The 21,649-nt window shown below is 43.8% G+C and overlaps 3 protein-coding genes and 1 long non-coding RNA gene across 14 annotated transcripts; all 4 read right to left on the bottom strand.

The window, feature by feature from the left end:
- Positions 1 to 62: 62 nt before the first annotated feature.
- On the bottom strand, positions 63 to 4,514 carry LOC124310914 (calcium-transporting ATPase type 2C member 1-like). Its single transcript, XM_046775068.1, has 4 exons — positions 3,188 to 4,514; positions 2,335 to 3,113; positions 2,031 to 2,262; positions 63 to 1,968 (listed from the first exon to the last, which is right to left on the bottom strand). The coding sequence occupies exons 1-4, from the start codon at positions 3,216 to 3,218 to the stop codon at positions 206 to 208; spliced, it is 2,805 nt and encodes a 934-aa protein (XP_046631024.1). The 5' UTR covers positions 3,219 to 4,514; the 3' UTR covers positions 63 to 205.
- A 2,330-nt stretch (positions 4,515 to 6,844) lies between these two features.
- LOC124311529 lies at positions 6,845 to 9,127 on the bottom strand. 4 transcript variants are annotated; one of them, XR_006909830.1, is made up of 5 exons: positions 8,900 to 9,127; positions 8,510 to 8,706; positions 8,278 to 8,386; positions 6,992 to 7,210; positions 6,845 to 6,908 (listed from the first exon to the last, which is right to left on the bottom strand). XR_006909830.1 is itself a non-coding variant. In XM_046776058.1 (4 exons), exons 1-4 carry the CDS (start codon positions 8,933 to 8,935, stop codon positions 7,183 to 7,185), a joined length of 315 nt encoding a protein of 104 aa, XP_046632014.1. In that variant the 5' UTR covers positions 8,936 to 9,126; the 3' UTR covers positions 6,997 to 7,182. The 4 variants fall into 4 exon arrangements, 1 of the variants encoding a protein (XP_046632014.1); XR_006909831.1 differs by having other exon boundaries at positions 6,851 to 6,908; positions 6,988 to 7,210; XM_046776058.1 differs by lacking the exon at positions 6,845 to 6,908 and having other exon boundaries at positions 6,997 to 7,210; positions 8,333 to 8,386; positions 8,900 to 9,126.
- A 574-nt stretch (positions 9,128 to 9,701) lies between these two features.
- LOC124311706 lies at positions 9,702 to 11,156 on the bottom strand. Its single transcript, XR_006910153.1, has 2 exons — positions 11,049 to 11,156; positions 9,702 to 10,087 (listed from the first exon to the last, which is right to left on the bottom strand). It is a non-coding gene; the product is annotated as an uncharacterized LOC124311706 (long non-coding RNA).
- Positions 11,157 to 13,843: 2,687 nt separating this feature from the next.
- On the bottom strand, positions 13,844 to 19,245 carry LOC124311362. Of its 8 annotated transcripts, XR_006909803.1 has the most exons (9): positions 18,276 to 18,484; positions 17,519 to 18,179; positions 16,951 to 17,386; positions 16,602 to 16,662; positions 16,440 to 16,471; positions 16,268 to 16,304; positions 15,919 to 16,201; positions 14,938 to 15,321; positions 13,844 to 14,844 (listed from the first exon to the last, which is right to left on the bottom strand). XR_006909803.1 is itself a non-coding variant. In XM_046775820.1 (8 exons), the coding sequence occupies exons 3-8, from the start codon at positions 17,028 to 17,030 to the stop codon at positions 15,023 to 15,025; spliced, it is 792 nt and encodes a 263-aa protein (XP_046631776.1). In that variant the 5' UTR covers positions 17,031 to 17,386; positions 17,519 to 18,179; positions 18,276 to 19,245; the 3' UTR covers positions 13,844 to 15,022. The 8 variants fall into 8 exon arrangements, 7 of the variants coding, with proteins under 7 accessions (XP_046631776.1, XP_046631780.1, XP_046631778.1 ...); XM_046775820.1 differs by having other exon boundaries at positions 13,844 to 15,321; positions 18,276 to 19,245; XM_046775824.1 differs by having other exon boundaries at positions 13,844 to 15,321; positions 16,268 to 16,298.
- Between the last annotated feature and the right edge of the window lie 2,404 nt (positions 19,246 to 21,649).

The raw sequence follows: 21,649 nt of genomic DNA, 5'->3' as shown, positions 1-21,649 counted from the left end.
GCGGGGTGGAAAGGGGAAGGGAAAGCTGGGCATTATTTTATGAAAAATATGCGAAAAGCCTCTTCTGTTCTCTTGGCAATCTATTGACTCGTCAAACGAATACCTTCAGTAACAATAATGAATGAAAAAGAAATTGAATAAAAAACAAGAGATTGACAGCAGTTGAAGAATAGATGTTGTACGATTGAATGAAATAGAATTTTTGTTAGATCAAATCAGAACGACTTCGCCCTCTGTTAACAGCCGGAGAGAAGAGTCGAAAAGGCGGGTGTCGCTGGATCCACTTTTTCAGTTCGGACACAATCAAGACACTAGAAGTGATAGCCGTAAGGAAGGCCAAGTCCTGAAAATGGAGTGCTTCCGTCTGGAAAACCCACTGGAGTGGTGGGAAAAAGATGACGAGCAATTGGCCGCAGAGTGACAGGAGCACGGCGGCTATGAAGAGCCGGTTCGTCCCTAGTCCAATTTCCAGGACAGATTTGTCCTGCGAGCGACAGCTAAGGGCGTTGAACAGGTCGAACAAGACAAAGCAAGTGAATGTCATTGTCGTGTCGCGAGGTGTTAACTTGTTATCCTGCAACTCGCGTTGGAACACGAACAGAGTTCCCAGGACGATTATAGCTGCCGAAAGTAGTACATTCGCGATGAGAGATCGATCAATCATTGATTGCTTGCTGCTGCGTGGAGGTTGCCGGATGACATCTTTGTCTACGGGCTCAACGCCCAGACTTTGAGCTGGGGGTCCGTCCATTAAAATATTGATCCAAAGAATTTGCATGGCGTTGAGCGGGTTCGGTAGTCCAGCCAGGGTTGTAATGGTGATGAGCGACAGCGCAGCAATACTCGTACTCAACTGGAAGCGGATAAAGTTGCGGATGTTGTAAAAGATGCCTTTACCTTCTTCGACAGCGGCCATGATGGTGTAAAAGTCGTCGTCAACCAAGATCATGTCGGCCGCTTCTTTGGAAACATCAGTGCCGTTCTTGCCCATTGCTATGCCGATATGGGCAGCTTTGAGAGCAACACAGTCGTTGACTCCATCGCCAGTCATGGCAACCACGGCACCCACAGACTGGAAAGCTTGAACGATGCGCAGCTTCTGACGGGGCGTCACTCGATAAAAGACGGACACCTCCATCACGCGGTCCTTTAGTTCATCGTCGGCCATAGCGTCCAGTTGCTCTCCGGAAACGACTGTACTGTTGGGCCGGTAAATCCCCAACAGTTCTGCGATGGATACGGCCGTTTCCATGGCGTCGCCAGTCACCATGACCACTTGAACTCCGGTGCTGTGGAAAATGTCGACGGCCTGTCGCACCTGCGGCCGAGGTGGGTCGTGCAGGCCGACCATGCCTAGAAACTCCATCGCTTCCATCGAATCTCCGCGTGCCATTCCAATCACCCGAAGTCCCTGCGTCGCCAGTTGCCTGGCTTCACCCAACACCCTTTGTTGGTGATCCATGTTCATCGGCAAGCAACGTCCTTGGTAATGAATTTTCGAGCAGTACTGCAAAATCTTCTCGATGGCTCCTTTGGAGAAGAAGATTTCTTGGCGTGATTCGTTGTGCGCTGCACGAGGCATACAGCGGACAGTCATGATTTTCATTTCCGAGTTGAATGGATATTCCTGCAGACGGTGGTAGTTGGAACTGCAGGCCAGCATGCCATACTTCATCGCAGCAGCCAGCAGAGCACCTTCGGTTGGCTGACCACGTAAAGATCCTTCCGGGCTGATTGCAGCATTATTACAGACACAACCAACTTCCAAAACGTTGTAGATTGAACTGCGGGCCATTAGTGCAGTTTCCGAATCACTCGAAATGTCTTGGATTTGGACAGCGCCAACGTTGTTGTAGCCGGAACCCGTCACTTGAGCTCGCCAGCCATCGGAAGTGACAATGTTAGTCACCGTCATTTCGTTCTTTGTAAGTGTGCCCGTCTTGTCCGAACATATAACGTTGACGCATCCTTTAAGAGAGGAAAATATTGATAAAAACATGTGATTTAAAAGAGCAAATGAATTGAAATACCTAGCGTTTCAACTGTCGGGATTTTCTTGACAATGGCGTTACGTTTGGCCATACGAGTGACGCCAAGAGCCAACGTGACCGTGACTACAATTGGCAAACCTTCGGGGATTGCAGCAACAGCTAAGCTTACGCCGATATTGAACATGTCCAGCAATGGTTTTCCTTGAAGCCAGCCGGCTAACATGATGAAACCGATTATGCCAAATGATATGTAGGATAAATGCTTCCCGAGCTATATAAAATGGTAATTAAATTTAAAAAGTTGTTTTTTTATTAATGTATTATTTTTAAAACTTTTACTGACCGTATCCATGCTTTCTTGGAGAGGGGTTTTGGGTGATTCCACAGCTTGCATCAAGCGAAACATTTGGCCAAAGTCGGAGCGATCGCCCGTTGAGACAACGATACCCTTTCCAGATCCGCAACGGACCAGTGTGCCCATATAAGCCATGGTTTCCCAAGTGGATTTGTTTTCATCGGTTTTCCTTCTTTTCGTTTGTTTGGTAACTGGCTCCGTTTCACCGGTAAAACTGCTCTCATCGATGGAGAGTTCGATAGTCTCAAAAAGTCTTAAATCGGCCGGAACTTGAGCGCCTAAATTGAGCAGGACGACGTCACCTGGCACTAGGTCTCTGGCGTAAAACGAGTGAACTTTGCTTTCACGAATGCAGTGGCATGATGGTGGAATGAGCTTGGTTAGTGCTTCTAATGACTTCTCAGACCTATATTCCTGAACAAATGCTACGGTGACAACAATCAAGATTGCCACCGTGATACTCACAGCATCATCAAACTGTTTCATGCAGATGCTGACAAATGCCGAGCCAAGCAGCAGGAGTATGAGCGGATTTTGAAATTGCTCCATGTACTTCCTCCAAATGGGATCTTCATTTTTCACAACAAACTCGTTGGCTCCAAACATGGATTTTCTTCTCTCCGCCTCGGCCCAGCTCAAACCGGTGAGAACATTGGTGTCCAATTTTCTCGCCACATCCTCCACATCCAAACTGCTGGCCTCAACAGAGGGCAGCCACATTTCTTCAGAGTGTAATTTTTCTTCGCGTGGGATGTTCAATTTCTCCTCTATCCAACGAAGAAAAGAAGTCATATTTAGAACCCGGAAAAGAAGTGATCGATCAATAGAATGTTTTATTTACCTGTGCCATTCTTTTTGATTCCTAAGGGCATCTTCTAGATAACTTTATCCATGACGATAAGATCAACGAGCAGAGCCAGCCACCGATAACAGCACACTTTGACAACAGGTATGACGTAGGAGTAGCAAGTTTTAGTTCACACGGTTATAGCCGTTTAGAATAGATATTCTTATTGCCGGATGTATTATTATTCACACTTGTTCAGCTCCCTTGGGATACGTAGTCATTCCAGACGAAAACGTCAAATCACCTGTCTGGCTGCGTTGCCAGTTTGTTACTTTACGCTTAACTCGACTTTCACTTTTCGGGCAAACTTGGCGACTGGGTTCGACTTGCGACTTCTTCACGTCAATATATTGATGGATAACATACAAACGATGCTAATGCGAAAAATTAATATAGTTTTCAGCACGAAACAGGGGTTATCTGCCAAGAATGTGGCACGCAACGTGACGTGGAGAATATATACGTCAAACAAGGCCGCAGGGGAACAATGTTGTGTGACAGAATTGTTTGAAGAACACACAAAAATTCCAAACTCACCGGACATTGAACTCTCGAGTTTCATTTGGAAACGGAACAACAAACGTCCAAGTGTTGTAACAATATAGCTACTGGGGAAAAAATCTTTAATTTTCGTTTATAACATCCTTTTGAAAACGACAGTTTGATCTCATAACTTTGAAAACCACTAATGATGATGGATGAGTTACGTGGAAGGGAAAGCCACAGCATTTTTAGAATGCAATCAAATTTAGACAGAGACCTTGACATATCTATTTCCCCAAATGATCTTGAGTGGAAAATTCCCCCAAGGATATCTTGGACTTTGTTTTATCGTTCTAAAAATATTCCCCAATAGGATAATGCCACCCATTTTAGGGTGGTTTTTATATATCGGTATCAAGATTTTGTATTTAAGGAAATTTGTGCAAATTTCTCCTTCAATGCTGTCTATCACAAACATGGTCTGAGATTGTCGAAACCATTTGGTAAAAAATAGTTTCTCTTTTCTCACGTCATTCCGTTGGCGGGCGCAAATAAAGTCACAAATCATAAGGGTATAATAATATCAACAAAAGCAAAAGCAAAATAGAGCAATGGTGGTGCCACACGTTCGGCTCGTTCACAGCATGCGGCGCACCACTTTTGTTTGAGGCGAATGCAGGAGAAAACCACACACGTCCGCACAAGAAAGGAAAAGTGCTTTGGAACGAAAGTAACCGGACCGGGCCAATCCAACAGTCATCGACTCGAAATAAAGACAATAGGAAACAGCAACCAATATCAGCAGCCAGCCTTCTTGGTCCACCAGCAATACTCATCACGTCGAAAGTAAAGCGCGGCGGCGGCGGCACGGCTGTCTGTCATATCACCGGCCTCCATATTGAAACCAGGTTTGTCCAAGTGAAAGTTTCTCCCTCAACTTTAAGGAGGAGCTGAAAGCCAATGGGAAAAACGAATATATAAAGACAACAGCGTATTTGAGTGGAAAAAGTAATTTTTAGTTCTCAGTCGACTGTCACATTTCTGTCTTGGCACAACACAGCTCTTTTTTTTCGTCTTGTTCAAACATGAAGACTGTTTCCGTAAGTACCTCAAGTTATTCTAGAGAAAGCCAAATGATACCCTGCGATTGTTTTTCTGTGCGTAATAATCAACTTGTGTTTCATGCAGATAATGATCCTTCTTTTCGCCGTGTTGTCGCTCCTGGTTGGAATATACTCGGCTCCAATTACCCTCATAGTTGGTAAGATTGCGTTTGATTATTAGTTATTATCGAATCAATTTTAGCAAAACTAATTTTACCTTGTCCTTTCACTTTCAGGCACACCGTTTCTCTTCAATAAGTTCGACTACAAAGTCGATCCCAATCGAGGAGCTGAACTCTCGCCTGCATTCCAGGCACAGTACGGAACGCTAGGAGCTGATCTAATCAACTTCTATGGCCAGGGCAATACACCGAGGAAACTATAAAAACACAAATGATCAAATTATTAAATTTTTGAAAGCCATTTTTAAATTGCCAATGCTTGTACAAATACATGACTTTTATTTTGTTTAACTATCAAATTCGTCCAATACTTTCGAACAAAACCAAAACACAAACGCAAACACGAAATTTAATTTAAAACACGGAAAACTACTCAGGTCGACTTTCACCGCGAACGGTGATCGAACATTCGTCCTGTTCCAACCCAAAATCGAGTAGAAGCAAACAACGAAAAGGGAATTCTTTAGATAAGAGTCTGCGTAAATATAAGCCCTTTTGTTTGCGAAACAAACCAAAATTTAGAGAAAGTAGCCCTTTTATTCTTTAAGGAAATAAAACTATAGATGCGTTTCGCTGTTGAGCAATTGCTATTCCGTCCCCGAAGATCGACAGCTTGGAAAATTGACGCAGGGGGGGCTTTCTCTTATTACGACAATATTTAACGTGACGTCCGGCACACGCGGGAAAAAACTCCCCTCAGCGTTTACACACAGCCGTACGAACCGCATACAGTATCATAAATATCAGGAGTCAAATTCTAAACTGCGTCTGTTCTACCGGTTGATCTTGTTACGAAACCGGCTATACTTTCGATTCTCAACATTCACGGCTCCCTGGGTTAAGATCAAATCTACTCGAAAAACACGTTGGTGCGTTTAACGTGTGCAGCAAACTCGTTCTAGCGTGACTTGCATCCCGCCCTGCGACGACAAAATAAGTCCCGAGACTCGCTCTCACTTTCCATTTCAGTTTTTCGTTCATTTTGGGCTGTCTGAGCACGGACGGGAGAGAGAACTATACGAAAAAATAACATAAAACGAGAACGTTTGTGACACAATTTTTGCGTGACGAAATGTGAGACATGGAAGGAGAGACTAGAGAATCAAAAAAGGGACTTTTCACCATATCAGGATACGGAAGGCTTTCATTAAAATCGAATAATAGAAAGTAGGAAGAGGATATTACGAAACAAGATACACTATTCAACAGCTGAAAAGAAGTCTGATTATATCAAATGCCGTAATAATGTGACTGACCACACGAGAGAAAAATAAGCTAAAGAAAAAATGGCCATTTAGTATTACGACATGAAAAAACGGTGACGGTTAAAATGGCATAATTGTATGACTTCAAAGCTAAGCCTCTTGAAAAAGTCTTAAAAATCTACATTTCATTCTTGCCGACAGGCAGCAGCAACTTTGTTACTTTAATAGCGTCGAGTTATACCAAAGTCTTGCGTGCCCAGTTAAGACTTGGTGAACTGTGGTGAAAGTTTAAACAGAAGTCCCACAGGTATCGTAAAAATTAGCACACAATCTTTTACGACGCCCATAAACTATTAAGATCTGATGTGCAAAACAGATGTTGCGATTTTGAGCGACTAGAAAAAAGATGCGTGCCATATGCCCGACTATTTGTTGGAATTTTATAGGTTTAATCATATGGGTTTTGATAATAAAGGAGGTTAACGATACCATAACACTAAGCTTGAAATAGCACCACATGTCGAGAAACAGCCGAATGATAAATGTTTTAATACCTAAGGCCGATTCTCCTTTTGCAACTCATTTTTTTTCTAGAAACCAAAAATATTCAAATGATTGCACATGATTTGGTATGGCGTAATCTACGTCTCGCCACTTATGTAACTTCCTTTGGGGGGAATTACCCTTTAGATTTTCTATTTAATTTCGAAACTGAATTTCCCAAGTTACTTCACTTCATCCCCTAGAATCAAAGTGAAATAATAAAAAAAAATAATAAAAATTGTATGGTTCAACTTGTAATTATAAGGAAATTAAGGTACTTACCTGTCTTGGCTCACGTGCACCACGTTCACTTTTCAAAGGAAACGACTGCGCTCATTTCCTTTCCCCTATCTGTTAGGAGTGTCCGTGTGTGGATTTTATTTTTCTGGTAATTCTGGAATACGCTGACCATTGCTGGAATCCGTCGTCGTCGTTTCCTTTTCATCCACCCCAGCTGTCTGTTAGGAAGTGGGTCAAATGCCCACCACGCCGCCAGCAGTTCTTGTGGTGGTGCACCGCACACGTACGCAGCATCAACCCAAAGAGAGAAACAAACAAACAAAAAGTAAATTTGCTGCGGAAAAATAATGAATCGCAAACAAACAAGAGACGCGTGCAAAAAAAGGAAGGGGACGATTTCGTCAGTGCTCGCAGTTTCAGTAGCAAACAAACTTGCACTCTTCACGGACTTTCGCTTTCGTTATAGCAATCGTGTGTATAGCTTTCCATTTCATTATTAAAACCATTTTTTGCGTCATCCACACACACACCTTGATTCAATTTAGACTAGTTTCCTCTACCTTTCTCACGCTACATTAAGTCTGAATTCAATTTTACGCGAGCATGTTGCAATTGCTGGAAAGAGTCGGAACCAAATGGTTCAATCGAAACAAAGTTTAAGGCAATTCAACCGAGAGAAATCTCGATTTCTTCATGTTAACATATAAATGAGAAATTTCTATCAAAACTGAATTTGCATTAAGGTGGGCAGATCAGTGAACTTTACGAAACCCGTGGCAATCTGTCTTACGTGTACGGCGGCAATGTGCGTGCGGTTGTGTTGAAAAAAAAGTAGGCCAAGTCCAACTTGCTCTTTCTATCAAGTGTAGGTTGGTTCCATGCCAACGCACGTGCTTTTGTGCGCCCGACTCTGACAGCTAGTAAGAAAAAAAGTGAAAACTGGACGGAAACCGGAGAGCGAAAGTGGGTTTCTTTCTTTTCAAGGACGGACGAACCATCAAAGCTCGGACGATACCGCACCAGCAATGACCGCGCACGCTAGCCGCCAGAAAAATCACGCAGTCCAAAACTGCAGGTGTGTGTGTTTTTTGTAAACCCCCCCAATTGATGAGCAACAAAAAACACGTATTTTCTTTTGGAAAAAGCAATAAAAAGTTATTGAACGACAATCTAATGGACGTTCACGATAGTTATAGGTTGCCTACAGATTTACGACGTGACGATTTCTGAAAAGGTGAGCGGAAGTCTCACTTTCACAATTATTAGGCGGCGATGATATCATCACCATCGTGCGGATTCGAGTTGAAAAGTCGGAAACAAAATTTCACCTTTTAGCAATCGAGTGTGAATATCGACAGTCGAATCGCGATTTCATCTTATTACCTGGCCTTTTTTGTCTTCACCTGGCGCACAACACCGACAATAGGCCTCTCATACCTGCACAAAAAAAATAAAAAGGGAAAAGTTAAAAAAGATAACACGAGTCGATAACGTCCACCCTCAATTTTCTCCCCTAGGATTGGGGGGCGAGTGAAAGAGAAAAGATGGAAAATAACTCACAGAAAACGGAGGGCTATTGTAGACGATGTCGAGGTCATTGATAGAAAGTGGCGGTCCGTTTCGTTGCTACTATAGTACATCATCGGTGTGGAAAATGTCCGGGGTGTACAAACTAAACAGAGGCGATGGAGGCGGGCGGGCGGGTGGCGGTGCTGGAGTGTGTTCACTCGGGCAATAGCAGGAGGAGGAGGAGCTGCCTACCGTATAAAAATATATAGCCCTGTCGTGTAATCCGGTTTAGCTCTCACTGTTCAACAACATCTCCAACTCTGCGCTTGGCTTTCATCTTCACACACACACAATTTCTTGAAACCATCATCCAAAGATGAATTCGGTAAGACCAAACATTTTTCCAACACTTGTTCACTTTTTTGTTGGTTGACCATATACCTTGATAACGAACCCGCCATCCAAGTTTTGACACATGTTGCCCAAACCATATGCATATACAGAAATGAGAGCGCTCGACACGTGATTGCTGGACACTTGGTGACTTCTCTTCTGTCATTATTCTCCTATACATACACAAACAAAACAAAAACATCAGCAGGTTTGATCGGTGTCGGGACTCTTGGTTCTTTTTTTTTTATCTTAAATTACATTTTTAACTCGATCTGAACACGAACAAAGTTGATGGACAGAGTGACTCCCGAACTAGAAAGTGAGAGACGATCACCAACGAAAGATGCCGAGAAGTGAGATTATGAATCACGCAAATTGTTTACTTACTTTCACGCAAATTTGCGGCGCTCTCGTTCAAGAAAGAAAGAAAACCACATCCATTTAGTTTGACACTTATTTACCAATTGCATGAACAAAATTAAAAGAAGAAGAAAAAAAATTACTTGTTAGCCAGGGTTCTGGTGTTTTTAACTATGGTTCCGTTAATCGTTTTATCGCTAGTTAATGGTTAAATGCGTCGCAATGCTGTTCGTCGTCCTATTGGCCGGAGTCTGTTCGAAGCCAACCAGCGAAGCTATTGTCGGTAAAAATCTAAAATCGCAGATGTAGAAAAAGCAAAAGTTATGAATTTCAAAATAACCCGCCGTGATTTGATTGATGGCAGGTTCCCCTCACTTGTTTCACGAATACGATTTCGCAGTGGATCCTCACAAGAGCCAACAACTCTCTCCACAATTCCAGGCCGCCAACGGACATCGCGGCTCCAAACTGATCGCATTTTTCGGTACCGGAGGACTTCGATCAGTGGAAAGACCTGCCAGACCTGCATATTACCATAACTGAGAACAGAGAAACAACATTTTAGGGAAAACAAATTCCTTGTACATAATCAAAAAATTCGACTGGTTCATACACGAAACATTCTTTTCTTATAGCGACATATTCTTTATTCGACTGATTGATAAGATAAGAGAGAGAAAAACTTTCCCTTGATTTAGAATTCTAATCATTTGGAATGATAAGGGTCAATATGCAAGTAGTGCGTCAAGGATTAGTGGCATCACGTATGGAGCTTTCTCCTTCGGTGAACATCAAACAGTTCAGACTGTGAAGGCCAAACGGAAAAATTCGTCTGCCGACCTAGAAAGAGATGCAGATTCGATTTTATCGTTTCCCCTAGAAACAAAAAGAGACAAGAATCAACAAAGTGGACATCAATCGACGACGAAGACGACAACTCGACTTTCACTCGAAACAGGTAGGCTAAAGACGTTTTAACAGCCCATACTTCAAAAACCGTTGGAACTCATAGTGTGACCCGGAAAGGCGAATTTGGTTGTTTGTCTTTCAACTAGTTGGACACAAAATTCCCCCCCAAAAAATTTCCAAAAATTCCGACCGGACTGGAACGGAAGCGGGAATGCGTATCAATAGAGATTTTGATCTCGTAACTAGTCCCGGTGGTCTACGTGACTGCGTGTTTCAACGCAAGATCTGGCATCATCGTTAGCGGGGTTTGAAAAAATTAAAAAGAATGTAAAACAAAACAAAAAGGGCTTGAAAAACTGGAAGGACTTTCTCCTCCCTTCTCATCGCCCCCCTCTCCTGGCGTGGCTCGAGTGGCGTGGCTTAAGAACAAGAAGTGAAAGCGAAGGTTTATAAAAATGCAGCGTAGCATGCAGGGAGGCACACACTTGTTCAAAAGCATCGCGACTGTTCAGACCTGCGCTCCTCCGTTGCGTCCCTGAACGATTCACCTGTGCCCGCACCCCATTAGCCTTCAAAGACACCTGCCCTTGAACCTTTTTGGAGAAAATGTCTATCAAATTGACAGTAAGTGGCCTTTATGATTCTTTATTTTTTCCAAGATTTTTCTGATGGCTTCTTTGAAGGTGAAAGCTCGTCTTCAACAAAACAATCAAGTCGTCGTTTTTATTTGAACGACCTGAATGCTAAACTGTCAATGGCTTTGTTAGCGCTTAGCTTTCACCATTTTAAAAAAGTATGATCAATCTCTCTGCTTAAAGACATTGACGATGGTATAATAGAACTGCTGTATCAAATCGGATTTTTATAATGGAGAAAGCAACTTTGTTGATCAGAAACAATGGAAGCACTTTTAGAAATCAAACTTTACCTCAATCTTAATCCTGTTGAATGTCTTGTTCACGAATAGATGGTTTTATTGTTCCTGGCTGCTGTGATGGCATGCTGTTACGCGGCGGGCAAGATTCCTTTTCCTTACTATCAAAGGTGAGATTTGAAAAGAGACTTGATTAGTTAAATCACTGGCCAGCTGACACCCGGTTCTTTTCTTTTCTAGACCGCCATATCGTTATCCTTATTACGACGGATCGGGTAAGGGACATTTGTACTACGGTTACGGTGGATCCGACCTCTACACGTACAACAAATTTACTCCGCTGGAAGGAATTTACCGCAAATAATTCTCGTTCACAAAAAGCTTTTCATTTCATTTTTTCACATGTAAATAACTGCAATATGACTACACCTTATTAAACAAAAATCAAATACAGTTGAGAACTATTGACGTCTACATTTTTAGATAAACTCATCTTTTTAAATGTTTCCTTCGTTTCAGCCTCTAGGGGTATGACATGATTCTACGCGAAATTTAGGTTACCTCATTTGAAATAACCTGTACCAGGCCTTGCACGAAATTAATGTTATAACATGTTCAAATGATGCCGTAATAGCCCCAAGTAATATTCAGATTTTGTTCCCAAATGAAGAAGGAGGGCATGGCGTGAAAAGAAGATGGCATTATTTTACACATGTAACGAAATCTCTCCTATTCCAGTATTTCCCAAATTACTATTTGCATGATGGTATTCCATCATTTTTCAGAACTCTTTCTCGGGCAATACTGTGGGAGGCACACGTAGCAACGTAACGGTAATTCAAATCTGAAAGTTTTTATTGTAGCCAAATTTCTAGTCTTACCGGTAAGCCACAACTATCCAAGTCACGGGTAAATTCCTATCCGGTACATTCAGAAGTAATCAAATGGAATGCTCTCGCAACGTGAATACAAAAACTGCAAGTCTATAAAACGATAGCTCAAATTAAATTCAACAATACTTTTTTCCTCCTTGTGCCAATTCCTTATTGTAATTCTTGCTAGGATGCTTTTTCTGTTTGTTTCTTTCCATTGCAATTTCAGATCTAAAGTTGTGATTAGCCAGCAGGGCATGCTGTCGCATGAATAAAACATACTTGGGCAGAAAGTTTCATCCCTCATTCTCAAGTACCGCTTTGATGCACCCAAAACAATCACACTGGCAATTCCATCTGTCTTGTATAATTACCAGTACTGACAGTGGGTTTTATCAGATGAACTGAAAACCTGGTTTGGCTTTTGTCTGCTCTGCTCATCTGGGGCCACGAGGTAAAGGAAAATTGCATCGCGTGTTACCAATTACATTTTATGTTTTTGTTCTTACTGTTCTTAGTATTCTAGTTAAATGGAAATTCATTGAGTGAATTTCTAATACTAAATTTCAGCTAGTGTAAATTCAAGGGATATCTTTTTAAGTTGTACAAGTGGTTTAGTAAACTCAAAAATCACTCTTACCATGTGGAAAGCTTCTTTGTGAAATATGTGTTTCCATATGTCCTGCAGAAAAATAATTTCACACCAATCTAATATAGCTTGTCAGAGTTTAGAAACTTTTGTTTTCAAATCCAAGCTTCACCATTTTTAATATTTACGTGAGAGCGGTGAGAGCCTGAGAGTTGGCTGATCTCGTTCTGACACTCTCGACGTAGCAAGATTTCACTTTTTTAAATATCACATCTCACATTAATTTTCCCAAAGAATTTTCCAAAGATGGCATGGAAAACTCACGTTATTAAACAACTTTTGTTTTCATGAAGTAATTTCAAAATTAGGTGATGAGAACTAAGAAGTAAGAAGTAAAAAATTGCGATTCAAAATTTTTTTAAATGGGGTTTGTTCTTTAGACAGTAGATGTCCTCGTCGAAGAGTTCGTGTTTTAAATGGGCGCTAATTTTGTATGTATTTAACGTAGCAACTTCTTTGCATACAAATTTACGACTAGAAAACACCTCTATTATTCAAATCTCAGGATTTAGCCAAACCATATTGGCAAAAGTTAATTCCTATAGTTAACTTTCTAGAAAATTTGACATTTGCGAGCGTAATCTCTCCACGATTCCCTCTTATACAGCCAAGTTTCATCTTTCGCATTCCATTATGTCGTTGAACATTGTGAAGCCTGCCGGACTTGACTGCGTCTTCCAAGGAAGTTGCCTTGTACATGTGGCGGGATCAGCCAGTAGACGTGCAGCAGAGTGAATGTACATTCATCCATTCCACTATACGTCAGAAAATGAATCCATCAAAAGTTGTTTCGTTCCTTGTCACCTTTCTCCCTTTTCTACTTCCACGTTTGCCTTTTCCACAAAGTTAAATCAACAAAAGTTTCGAGCCAGCGGCAGTAGTCATCCGTCAATTTGCGTGTTACACGCTCCATCACACCCGGCAAGACATTTTAAACCACAAGCGCAAAAATTTCATTAAAGAGTGTTGAATGTAACTTTTCATCACGTACACACATAACTCACGGGGAAATAGCGCGCAGAATGCCGGACCCATGTCTCGTCGTCGTGTCAAGTTGCCGGAGCTAAATTCAAAAAGTAGAAAAAGAAAAAATAATAACAACTCGTCGACACTAAATCCTTGTCTTTTCAATTGAATAACTCTTGCGGTAAAAACTTTGCACCATTTTTAGCTTTCTTGTGGGAGCCAAACAACCGTCAAAGTTCGGAGGGTACAGCAGGAAATAATCAGAGCAAAACTTTGGCTAGAGGAAAATAAGGTCAAAGATGGTGCAGCCGAGCTGTCAAAAAGGAAAGTTGTAGGGAATTGTCAGTGTTGACGTCAACAACTGGCTCAAATTCAGATATATTTGCGTTATTCAAGACGAGGTGACAGTAACGAGATGATAAGAGACGCCCCTCTCGCACGTTTGTACACGTTGACATTTTACCATCCGCTCCAGATTGATGAAAAATCGATTACGTGGGGTGGGGGAGGGGGTTATAACAACATGATCCCGACACACATTCACAATCCACACATATTATACTCAGAGACACACACACACACACACACACAGACACACACTGCAATACAATACGGCATATCTCTCGTGCCATCCTAAACAAGCGCCTTCAAAATTCGTCTGCATAGGGTTATCAGAGCGCGGGAGCCTTTGAACGCTGCCGCGAAATGATGATATGACCATTTGAAAGACGATTTGCTGCTTCCGCTCACACCAGCCGACGCCAGTCACATTTCTTCCCACCGTTGCTCACACAAGTCTGTACATCCCTTAATAAATAGCTCTGGGTGAAGAGATGGAAGACAACTAGACAGACGTGTACAGTAAAAAGACACACAAGTGAAATGATAATAACACGAGAGATGAGAGACGAAGACAACAGCAACAGCAACAACCCCCAAAAATAATACATAAGGCCTTGGAATCGCTTGATCGCCGTTCACTCGTCTATTCGGGTGATGTCGGGAGCGAGCGGGGGTTGTGTGTACAGTCGGTGGGGGCTTAGGAGCCGTCGAGGCCGAGTGTCGCCATCTATGTCCGCGTGCAAAGCCAAGAGAAAGCCCCCCCACACGTACGTACCGACGGATCTCTCACACGCCGGGAACGTGGATCGATTGTCCCCTAAGAAAAAAAGGAGCGAGTAGAGAGCGCTCTTTTAATGCCTGCTGGCGCCTTATTGATCTCGCCTTGAACAAGGAGCGCGTGGTAGTGTAGGTCGACATCTATTATTTTCGCTTCCTTTACTTTTCTTCTTTTTATTTTTTGTGTTTGGTCCTCCAAAATGACATTTGGATTTGCCTCCAGGCTGGTTTCTCCCCTGCCCTACTGGGATATACTTGAAAATCTCATGATCCCTTTTTCTTCTTCTTCTTCTTTTCTGTTATTCCCTTTTGTTTTGTTTTTATATTTCCACCTTACTATGTGCTCTTCTTCACTGTCCCTCCCGATTTTCGTCCCGGCTCTCTTGAGGGGACACACAGAGAGGGGAAAATTTCAGGATCATTTAGGATGAAAAGGCCTTGATGTTGTGTGTCCGGCAATCGTGTCCGAAGAAATCGTCGCCGTTGGAATCCCATTCCAGAGAGTGGCAAGCGGAAGAAGGTGACGGGGATCGATGGGGAGCGACCGGATCATTTGGGCCGGCAGTCTTCTTTGTCGTCCTTGCCAGCACATCCGTCGCTCTCGTTCCTTCATCGGCCGCTTCCCCTTCATCGGCTGTATCGTACAAATCCACCTCATCTTGGTCCTCCGCATCGGCTTCTCCATCCTCGCTGGCCGATTCCATCACCGGCGGCATTAAACCTGAAATTATGGCGAGCCATAACAAAACAAACATGTTTTTGATACCAATAAAACAAGGGCTGCCGACGTACTTTATATATAGGTGTACACATAGAAAGGGGGGGTGCCACCCGGTCAAATGTTGATGTCCATACACCCCCAATAAGAGAGCCCCGGGAATGGATAGAGGCATCAATTCCGGCTGTGTGTACGCGCCGGAAACCAAATAGACCTCGTAAAAAATAAAGAAACATAGACGGGAGCGAAATAGGAAAGCAGCAGAGACTTGTGTGTGTTTGCTTTAATGTTCGGCGGGACCGAAGAAGCCGAGCAAATAACCCGACGGCCAATAGGAGCACACAAACTTTGGTGGAACGGGGAAAAAGGCAGGTGTTTGCGCTGCCGTATTTCATTACTACGTGAAACGACCATCAACTTTTGAGTTCTTCATTTGTTTGCACCACGTCGGAGAGTGGGTACGACGCAATTTGTCCGGTATAGAGCCGATAAAATGATGGATATTAAAAAAAGAAAAAGGAGGAAAACTACTAGGATCCATCCATTAAGGATCGTGCAGGAATGCGGCGTAGTACTTAAACTCCTGGCCGACACACATACCTTCGTGTTCCCATTCGAGATCGACAGAGGAGGGCGGAGTGCTCGAGTCCCACCACCACTGATGCTGATGGTGCGTCTGTTGATGCCAATGAAAGATGTTCTTGTTGACCAGGAGCCGGGCGTGCTGATGAAGTTGCGTGAACAGCTGCTGCCGCTGATGATGATTTTGACGATGTGTCCCGCCGCTACTACTGTTGTTGTAATCCTGGCCAATCAGCGGATCGATGATGGGAATCCCGATGTGGGAGGATCCCGTGTGGTTCACAACTCCAGCCTTGACATACTTTTAGTCCCAGGCAGAAAAAGATGTAGTGGTCAGGATATTCAAGTGATGGCTCGAGGATTATACCTTAATTTTACCGCGGGAGAGCATGGCGATCCTGCTGCTGGAAGTGAAGACAGCCAATGAATTAACACACGACACGGAGGGGATAGAGAGAAATAAAAGGAGTCGGTTGACAAACGCCGCGCTAGAAAACCCCTGGATATATACTGGTATAATTATAATGGATCTATCTTACCCGCTGTTGGATTCAAAGCTGCCGGCCGTCGCCTGCAATGGAATAATTAAAGATCGATAATCCAAACGACAAACAGAGAGCGAACAACAACAACAGCAGGGCACAGTTGGCGAGAGTCGTGCGAGAGCACGAGCGGGTGATTTAATGGAGCAAGCTGATTACCTCAATCAGGGCGTCGTCGTCGTCGTCGTCCCTGCCAGATGCCGCCGCTGGATTATACTTCCTGCTGAAATGGACGTTGGCAAGCGAGAAAAAGGAGAAAAGTATTAGTGTAAAAGGGGAGACACAAAACACAAAAAGACAAGATAGAGAGAACGGAAGCGAAGCGGTTGGATAATAATAAGAGAGAGAAGACCCCGAACGCAATCGAGCAAACTCTCCGCTCAGGAATACTAATGGGGTAACCAAAAGTCCGCGGGAGGAACCGTTTGTATCCAGCCGGTGACAGTCGCATCCGACCAGATGTCACGATCTTCGGGAGTAACAGCGGGGGTAGCAGCAGCAGCATCACCTCATGCGCGTTAAATGAAGGACTCGATTCATCTTGAAAATGGCAACAGGTGTGGCATCTGGTAATAGCGCCATCATCATTTCACAACACGACTTGCCTATAGAGAGCTGCTGGGGGTGCCATTACGACGGAAATGGATGAAACATTGCCCCCCGTCTTTGCTTTTGGAGCTGCAAATCATGGCCCCGCGACCCTGGCGCAAACAACTGTCAAACCGCAACGAGAGAGAAATAAGGAGGAGGCAAACCCAACGATTGGGGGCGCTGGAGCCGATCGCAATAAAAATCCGGGGCCCGCCATATATAGATGATATAGCATGTCAGTAGTGAAATTGATATCGCCGCCAGGACAAGTGCGCTGCTGCTGCTACTACTACTGCTGCTGTGTACATACATAAACATGAACCCCTCCTTTCATAATCGGCACGATATATGAGCTAGGGACAATCGTGGCAAAGAGAAATAAGAGAAATAAAAAAAGATGGAGACAATATTGTCGACAAAAGTTACGAGTTATTATGATGGAAATAATTTAAAAAAAAAGAGAAATTCGTGTTTTATATTATTACCTTGAATTGGGCCACCAGCACCAATCCGCGCTGGAGCAGCAGCCGTAGATTCGTTCCAGCCAGGAGCCCATTTGGTTTGTGTTGACAATTGTGCTGTGCCAGTCGCTGTTGCTAGTCTTGCATGCAAACAAACTTGAAAACAAAAAATCACGGATCAAATGATGGATTCGATTTTCGACTTTGCGTCGTCGTCCTGCCCAACTGACAGGATCACACACGGTGCACCACCGGAAGAAGAAGAATAGCAATAGGGATTTGATTTATTTGCTTTGTATGGGATTTGTACGGGTCCAGCAGTCCATGGCCAGAGTGGCGGGACAACTGGCTAGCCCGTCGTCTCGGGTCATGCTCTATAAACTTTCCTGCTCTCTCTCGGCTCTCTCCTCATCGGGATCAACTCCGACCATGTCGTGGCGCAGCAGCCACTTTGCGCAGCTGTGTGCAGAATCAACAGGAACGAGCGAAAAACAAACTAAAAAAGTAGAAAAAAGAAAAGAGGGGGCGGTCAGAGTGACGAGTGCTGGTAGTAGCTCGATCCAAACAACCTCTCGCACACACAATGCTCCCGTCTGCTCCTCACTATAATTCCTCGCCCATTTTATACGCGTCCGTGCTGTTTACAAAAAAAGAAGGAAACCTTTTCTCGGCGGCTGTTCAATTCCTGAAAAAGAAAGAGGGAAAAATACACACTGTAAATCTGTATTATTCTGTATAGCAACCGAACGGGGTTCTCCACTAGCCGCCGTTTTTTTATTACCTCTTTTCCCACCAGCACTTCTTCTTGATAGATTGTAGGTAACTACGAGTCTAGTAGATTCGTCTAGACTTTGAGTCCTTTTTTTTCTTCTTTTATAAAAACCAATCGATATTACAGGCTCTCTTGACTGGCGTCTCTGTTGCAATCATCCTTAAACCCCTTAGCCTTATACTTTTTCTCTTTTTAAATTCAATTCCAGCGTTCGACGCTTGTTGTTATTCCTTAAAAGAAAAAGAGAGTATCTAATATTCAGGTATGTAGATGACACTACAGGCTTAAGGGAGTCTTCTTTTATCAAAAGAATTAAACAATAGCTTTTGCAGAGGCAAGAAAATATGACGTCGTTTGCCCCCGCCGCCCTTTATTCAAACAAAAAAGCAACGAACAAGAAATGGTGAGCAAACAACAGCCGCTAATCTTCCCGCATGCAGCAAACACACACACACACACACAGTGCCAGCCATAAGGCAACTAATGGAGACCCGAATTACTAAATGATGTTGAGAATGCAGCTGGCAACTTTTCGGGGCTATAGAGAGAAGAAGAAGAAGAGTATAGTGGAACCAATGACAAACAGGGGCCTTGCAAAGAGCCCCCCCAACTGAAAGACTGATGAAGTTCTATTCGTCTTTGTCCAAACCACCACCACTACAGTCGGATGAGTATCTCTCTCCTAGGGCTGCTCCCTTTTCTACTTTGGCATAAATAGTGGAAATCTAGACCCAGGCAGAAGTAGTAGAATACTTTTTGATGATTTGATTTCCATATTTAGTCAATTCCAAGGCTGGAAATTATTACGAAGCTTTGTTGCACGCTGTGCTGCTGCTACTGTGTATACCATACGGGGTATCTCGTCGGTGGCATCTAAACGTGAAAAACTATGCATCCATTTAGATGATGACTTTGGCGGATCACCCTTCGAGTACTCTTCTCCTCTTGGGAATCTCTCAGACTACCGCACACAAAACTCCCGATATTTCCCCCACCCAAAAGGGAGCTACTTTTTGAGGGGCGAGCGGCCGCAGTAGTTGGAAGGGCCCATTGGGAAGAGAGGGCGGAGAAACATTAATAATGAGGTTATTGTCGAAATGAGACACGACGGGCCGTTCATCTTCCGACACCGCCTGTGAGCTGCCATGACCACCATGTTTTTCGAGATGTTGCGTGTCTATAAAAAGGATGACGCGCATTGGCTAGCCGCATGGATGGATATTGTAATAGTAACTAGTAGACCTGTAATTCGAAATGATGGTTTCCTTTTTCTTTTATGGCCCAGAGTGGGAGGGAGGCCAGCCGGAGGAGAGATTTTTGTATCTTTTTTTACCGTGCAAAAACCCCTTGACAATCCATTACTCACTAGTGAAGCGTCCAATGATGTCATAAGGTGTATAGGCTGCAACATTTGTTTTTCTTCCTCCCCCCCCCTTGGAAGACTAATTTCCAGCAAGCAATTACCAAGCGATCGATACAACACCCACAAATTCCGAGCATTGAAACACATTTGAGCACTTTTCCTGATTCAATTATTTACAAAATGGTAGGTTCGCACTCGAGAGTTGTTGAATAGTTTACCAACTGCTAGTGCAGCACGTGGACTGGCAAACACCTTTGGGTAACTCCCAAGTTTCAGTGGTGACAAAGTATTATTAGGCACGCCGCGGCACTTGGAAAGTGTCAAAACTTGTTCGCCTTGAAGAGTAGTAACGTCTCGGCTCTCTTTTCTTTTTCCTCTCCTTGTTTTTAATAAGCGCCCGACAAAGAATAAGGAAGGGAAAATTGAACTCCGATAAATCGTCAATTCCGCAGCGGTGGAATATAAAGTAACGGGGGTAAAAGTTAAAAAAAAATAAAAACCCGAATGGAACAGGCAGAGTGAAAGGTAACATGAAGGAAATGAGCAAAGCAAAGGGGGGAGGAAAAGAAATAGAGTCAAGCATGCGATCCAGCGCCATCGTTGACGCAAAAAGAAGAAAGACGGGTAACAGGACAAGCTATACTTGTGTGTGTGTGTGGTATATATGCAACCTGATCCGTTTCATCGATTAAACAATAAGTTACCGAGAAAAGAGAAACGGTAACGGTCCAAGTCGGTCAGTGCAGGGCCGGGAGGGCAAAGCAAACGTCCAAATCAGTTCCGTTCTCCGCTCTCACATCGCAAGGTGCACGTCTGATTGGATCCTGGCCAATCAACCATGTGGTTATTTAAATGTGTGATAATAGCGCCTAGTTTTCCGACCAAAAATTGAACGATGCCCACCAGTTTGTTGTTGGTTTTCGCTGGATGGGGAGAAAAATCAAAAAATTTCGGTTAAGGCGCCGCCGTCGAGTTCGACCAGTTTGTTGCGCATTTGGCGGTGGTATGGCTCACGGCCAAGTTCGTTTGGACATGTGAACTTGCAGGGCAAGTAAAAATGAACATGGAGACATTATGGCGTCCCGTCTTACCTTGATACAACGGATACAACTTGACTGAAAAAAGAGGAAGAGGAAACGTATCAAAGTAACAAAGTTTGTTGGGATGCTGATTGACAAATTTCTTTCATCCGAGAAAGGACTAGCCGAACCGGATACCATCTTCAACCACCCGGACGAGAATCACGATCACAACGATCCATCGCACAGACACGCAGAGTGCTTAAAGCCCTACAATCCCAAAACGGCCCGCAAATCCATCGGTCGCGGTCCAGCATTTAAATTATCTTTAGGAAGTAAAACGAAAATCAGCCCAGCAACAACAGAACAACAACAACAATACCAGCAACAACAGCAGACGGCAGAAATGTATTCGCGGGAATCGGCCGCCGCGTCCAAAATGTACGGGAATCCAGGAGTCGATCCGATGACGGATGAAGACCTGGAAGACCCGACGGGTGGGATGTTACCGGGCTTCACCAGTGACTACGGTGCCAACATTAGCAGCACCGGCAACGGTCCCAAAGTGAACAATTCCGTCACCGCCTCCAGAATCAACACTGGATTCAGCACCCCTTACGGAAACGTGCCGGTTAGTGACGGGAAACGGCAAGGATCGAGCATGGTGAAAACGACGACTGCACGGCCTTCGCAGACGTGGAAAGCGGGCAAACCAAACGCCGATTTGTTGCCGACCGAATCGAAAAACATTTCCAAAGAAGTTCCAACCAAAACGTGGAAAGCCGTCCGCTTCTCGTCCACCATTTCCAGGGGCTCCAACACGACGACGTCGATCCTGGTCAGCAAAAGTGTTCAAACAGTTTCGACGGCGTACAAACTGCGGTTGAACCGGTGGCCCGTCTGGGGCGACAGTGTCGACGACCAATACTACAACGGCCGCCCGGAAGTCAAGAAAGGCTATTACTATCCGCTGTGGCTGCGACGGATCCTCTCCTTCATCT

The sequence above is a fragment of the Daphnia pulicaria genome, chromosome 8 (genome assembly GCF_021234035.1).
Source record: "Daphnia pulicaria isolate SC F1-1A chromosome 8, SC_F0-13Bv2, whole genome shotgun sequence".
Taxonomy (NCBI): Eukaryota; Metazoa; Arthropoda; class Branchiopoda; order Diplostraca; family Daphniidae; genus Daphnia; species Daphnia pulicaria.
This window is presented reverse-complemented; position numbering and strand designations above follow the sequence as displayed.

Coding starts and splice junctions, on each gene's coding strand:
- LOC124311529 (XM_046776058.1), bottom strand. CDS start 8,935: ATGTGTCAAAACTTGGATGGCGGGTTCGTTATCAAG. Junction 8,707..8,899: donor ATGGCGGGTTCGTTATCAAG/GTATATGGTCAA, acceptor TTTATACGGTAG/GCAGCTCCTCCTCCTCCTGC. Junction 7,211..8,332: donor GTGAAGACAAAAAAGGCCAG/GTAATAAGATGA, acceptor CACCACCACAAG/AACTGCTGGCGGCGTGGTGG.
- LOC124310914 (XM_046775068.1), bottom strand. CDS start 3,218: ATGCCCTTAGGAATCAAAAAGAATGGCACAG. Junction 3,114..3,187: donor AATCAAAAAGAATGGCACAG/GTAAATAAAACA, acceptor TTCGTTGGATAG/AGGAGAAATTGAACATCCCA. Junction 2,263..2,334: donor TCCAAGAAAGCATGGATACG/GTCAGTAAAAGT, acceptor CATTTTATATAG/CTCGGGAAGCATTTATCCTA.
- LOC124311362 (XM_046775820.1), bottom strand. CDS start 17,030: ATGATGATGGCGCTATTACCAGATGCCACACCTGTTGCCATTTTCAAG. Junction 16,663..16,950: donor CTTCATTTAACGCGCATGAG/GTGATGCTGCTG, acceptor CCATTTCAGCAG/GAAGTATAATCCAGCGGCGG. Junction 16,305..16,439: donor AGCTTTGAATCCAACAGCGG/GTAAGATAGATC, acceptor CTTCACTTCCAG/CAGCAGGATCGCCATGCTCT.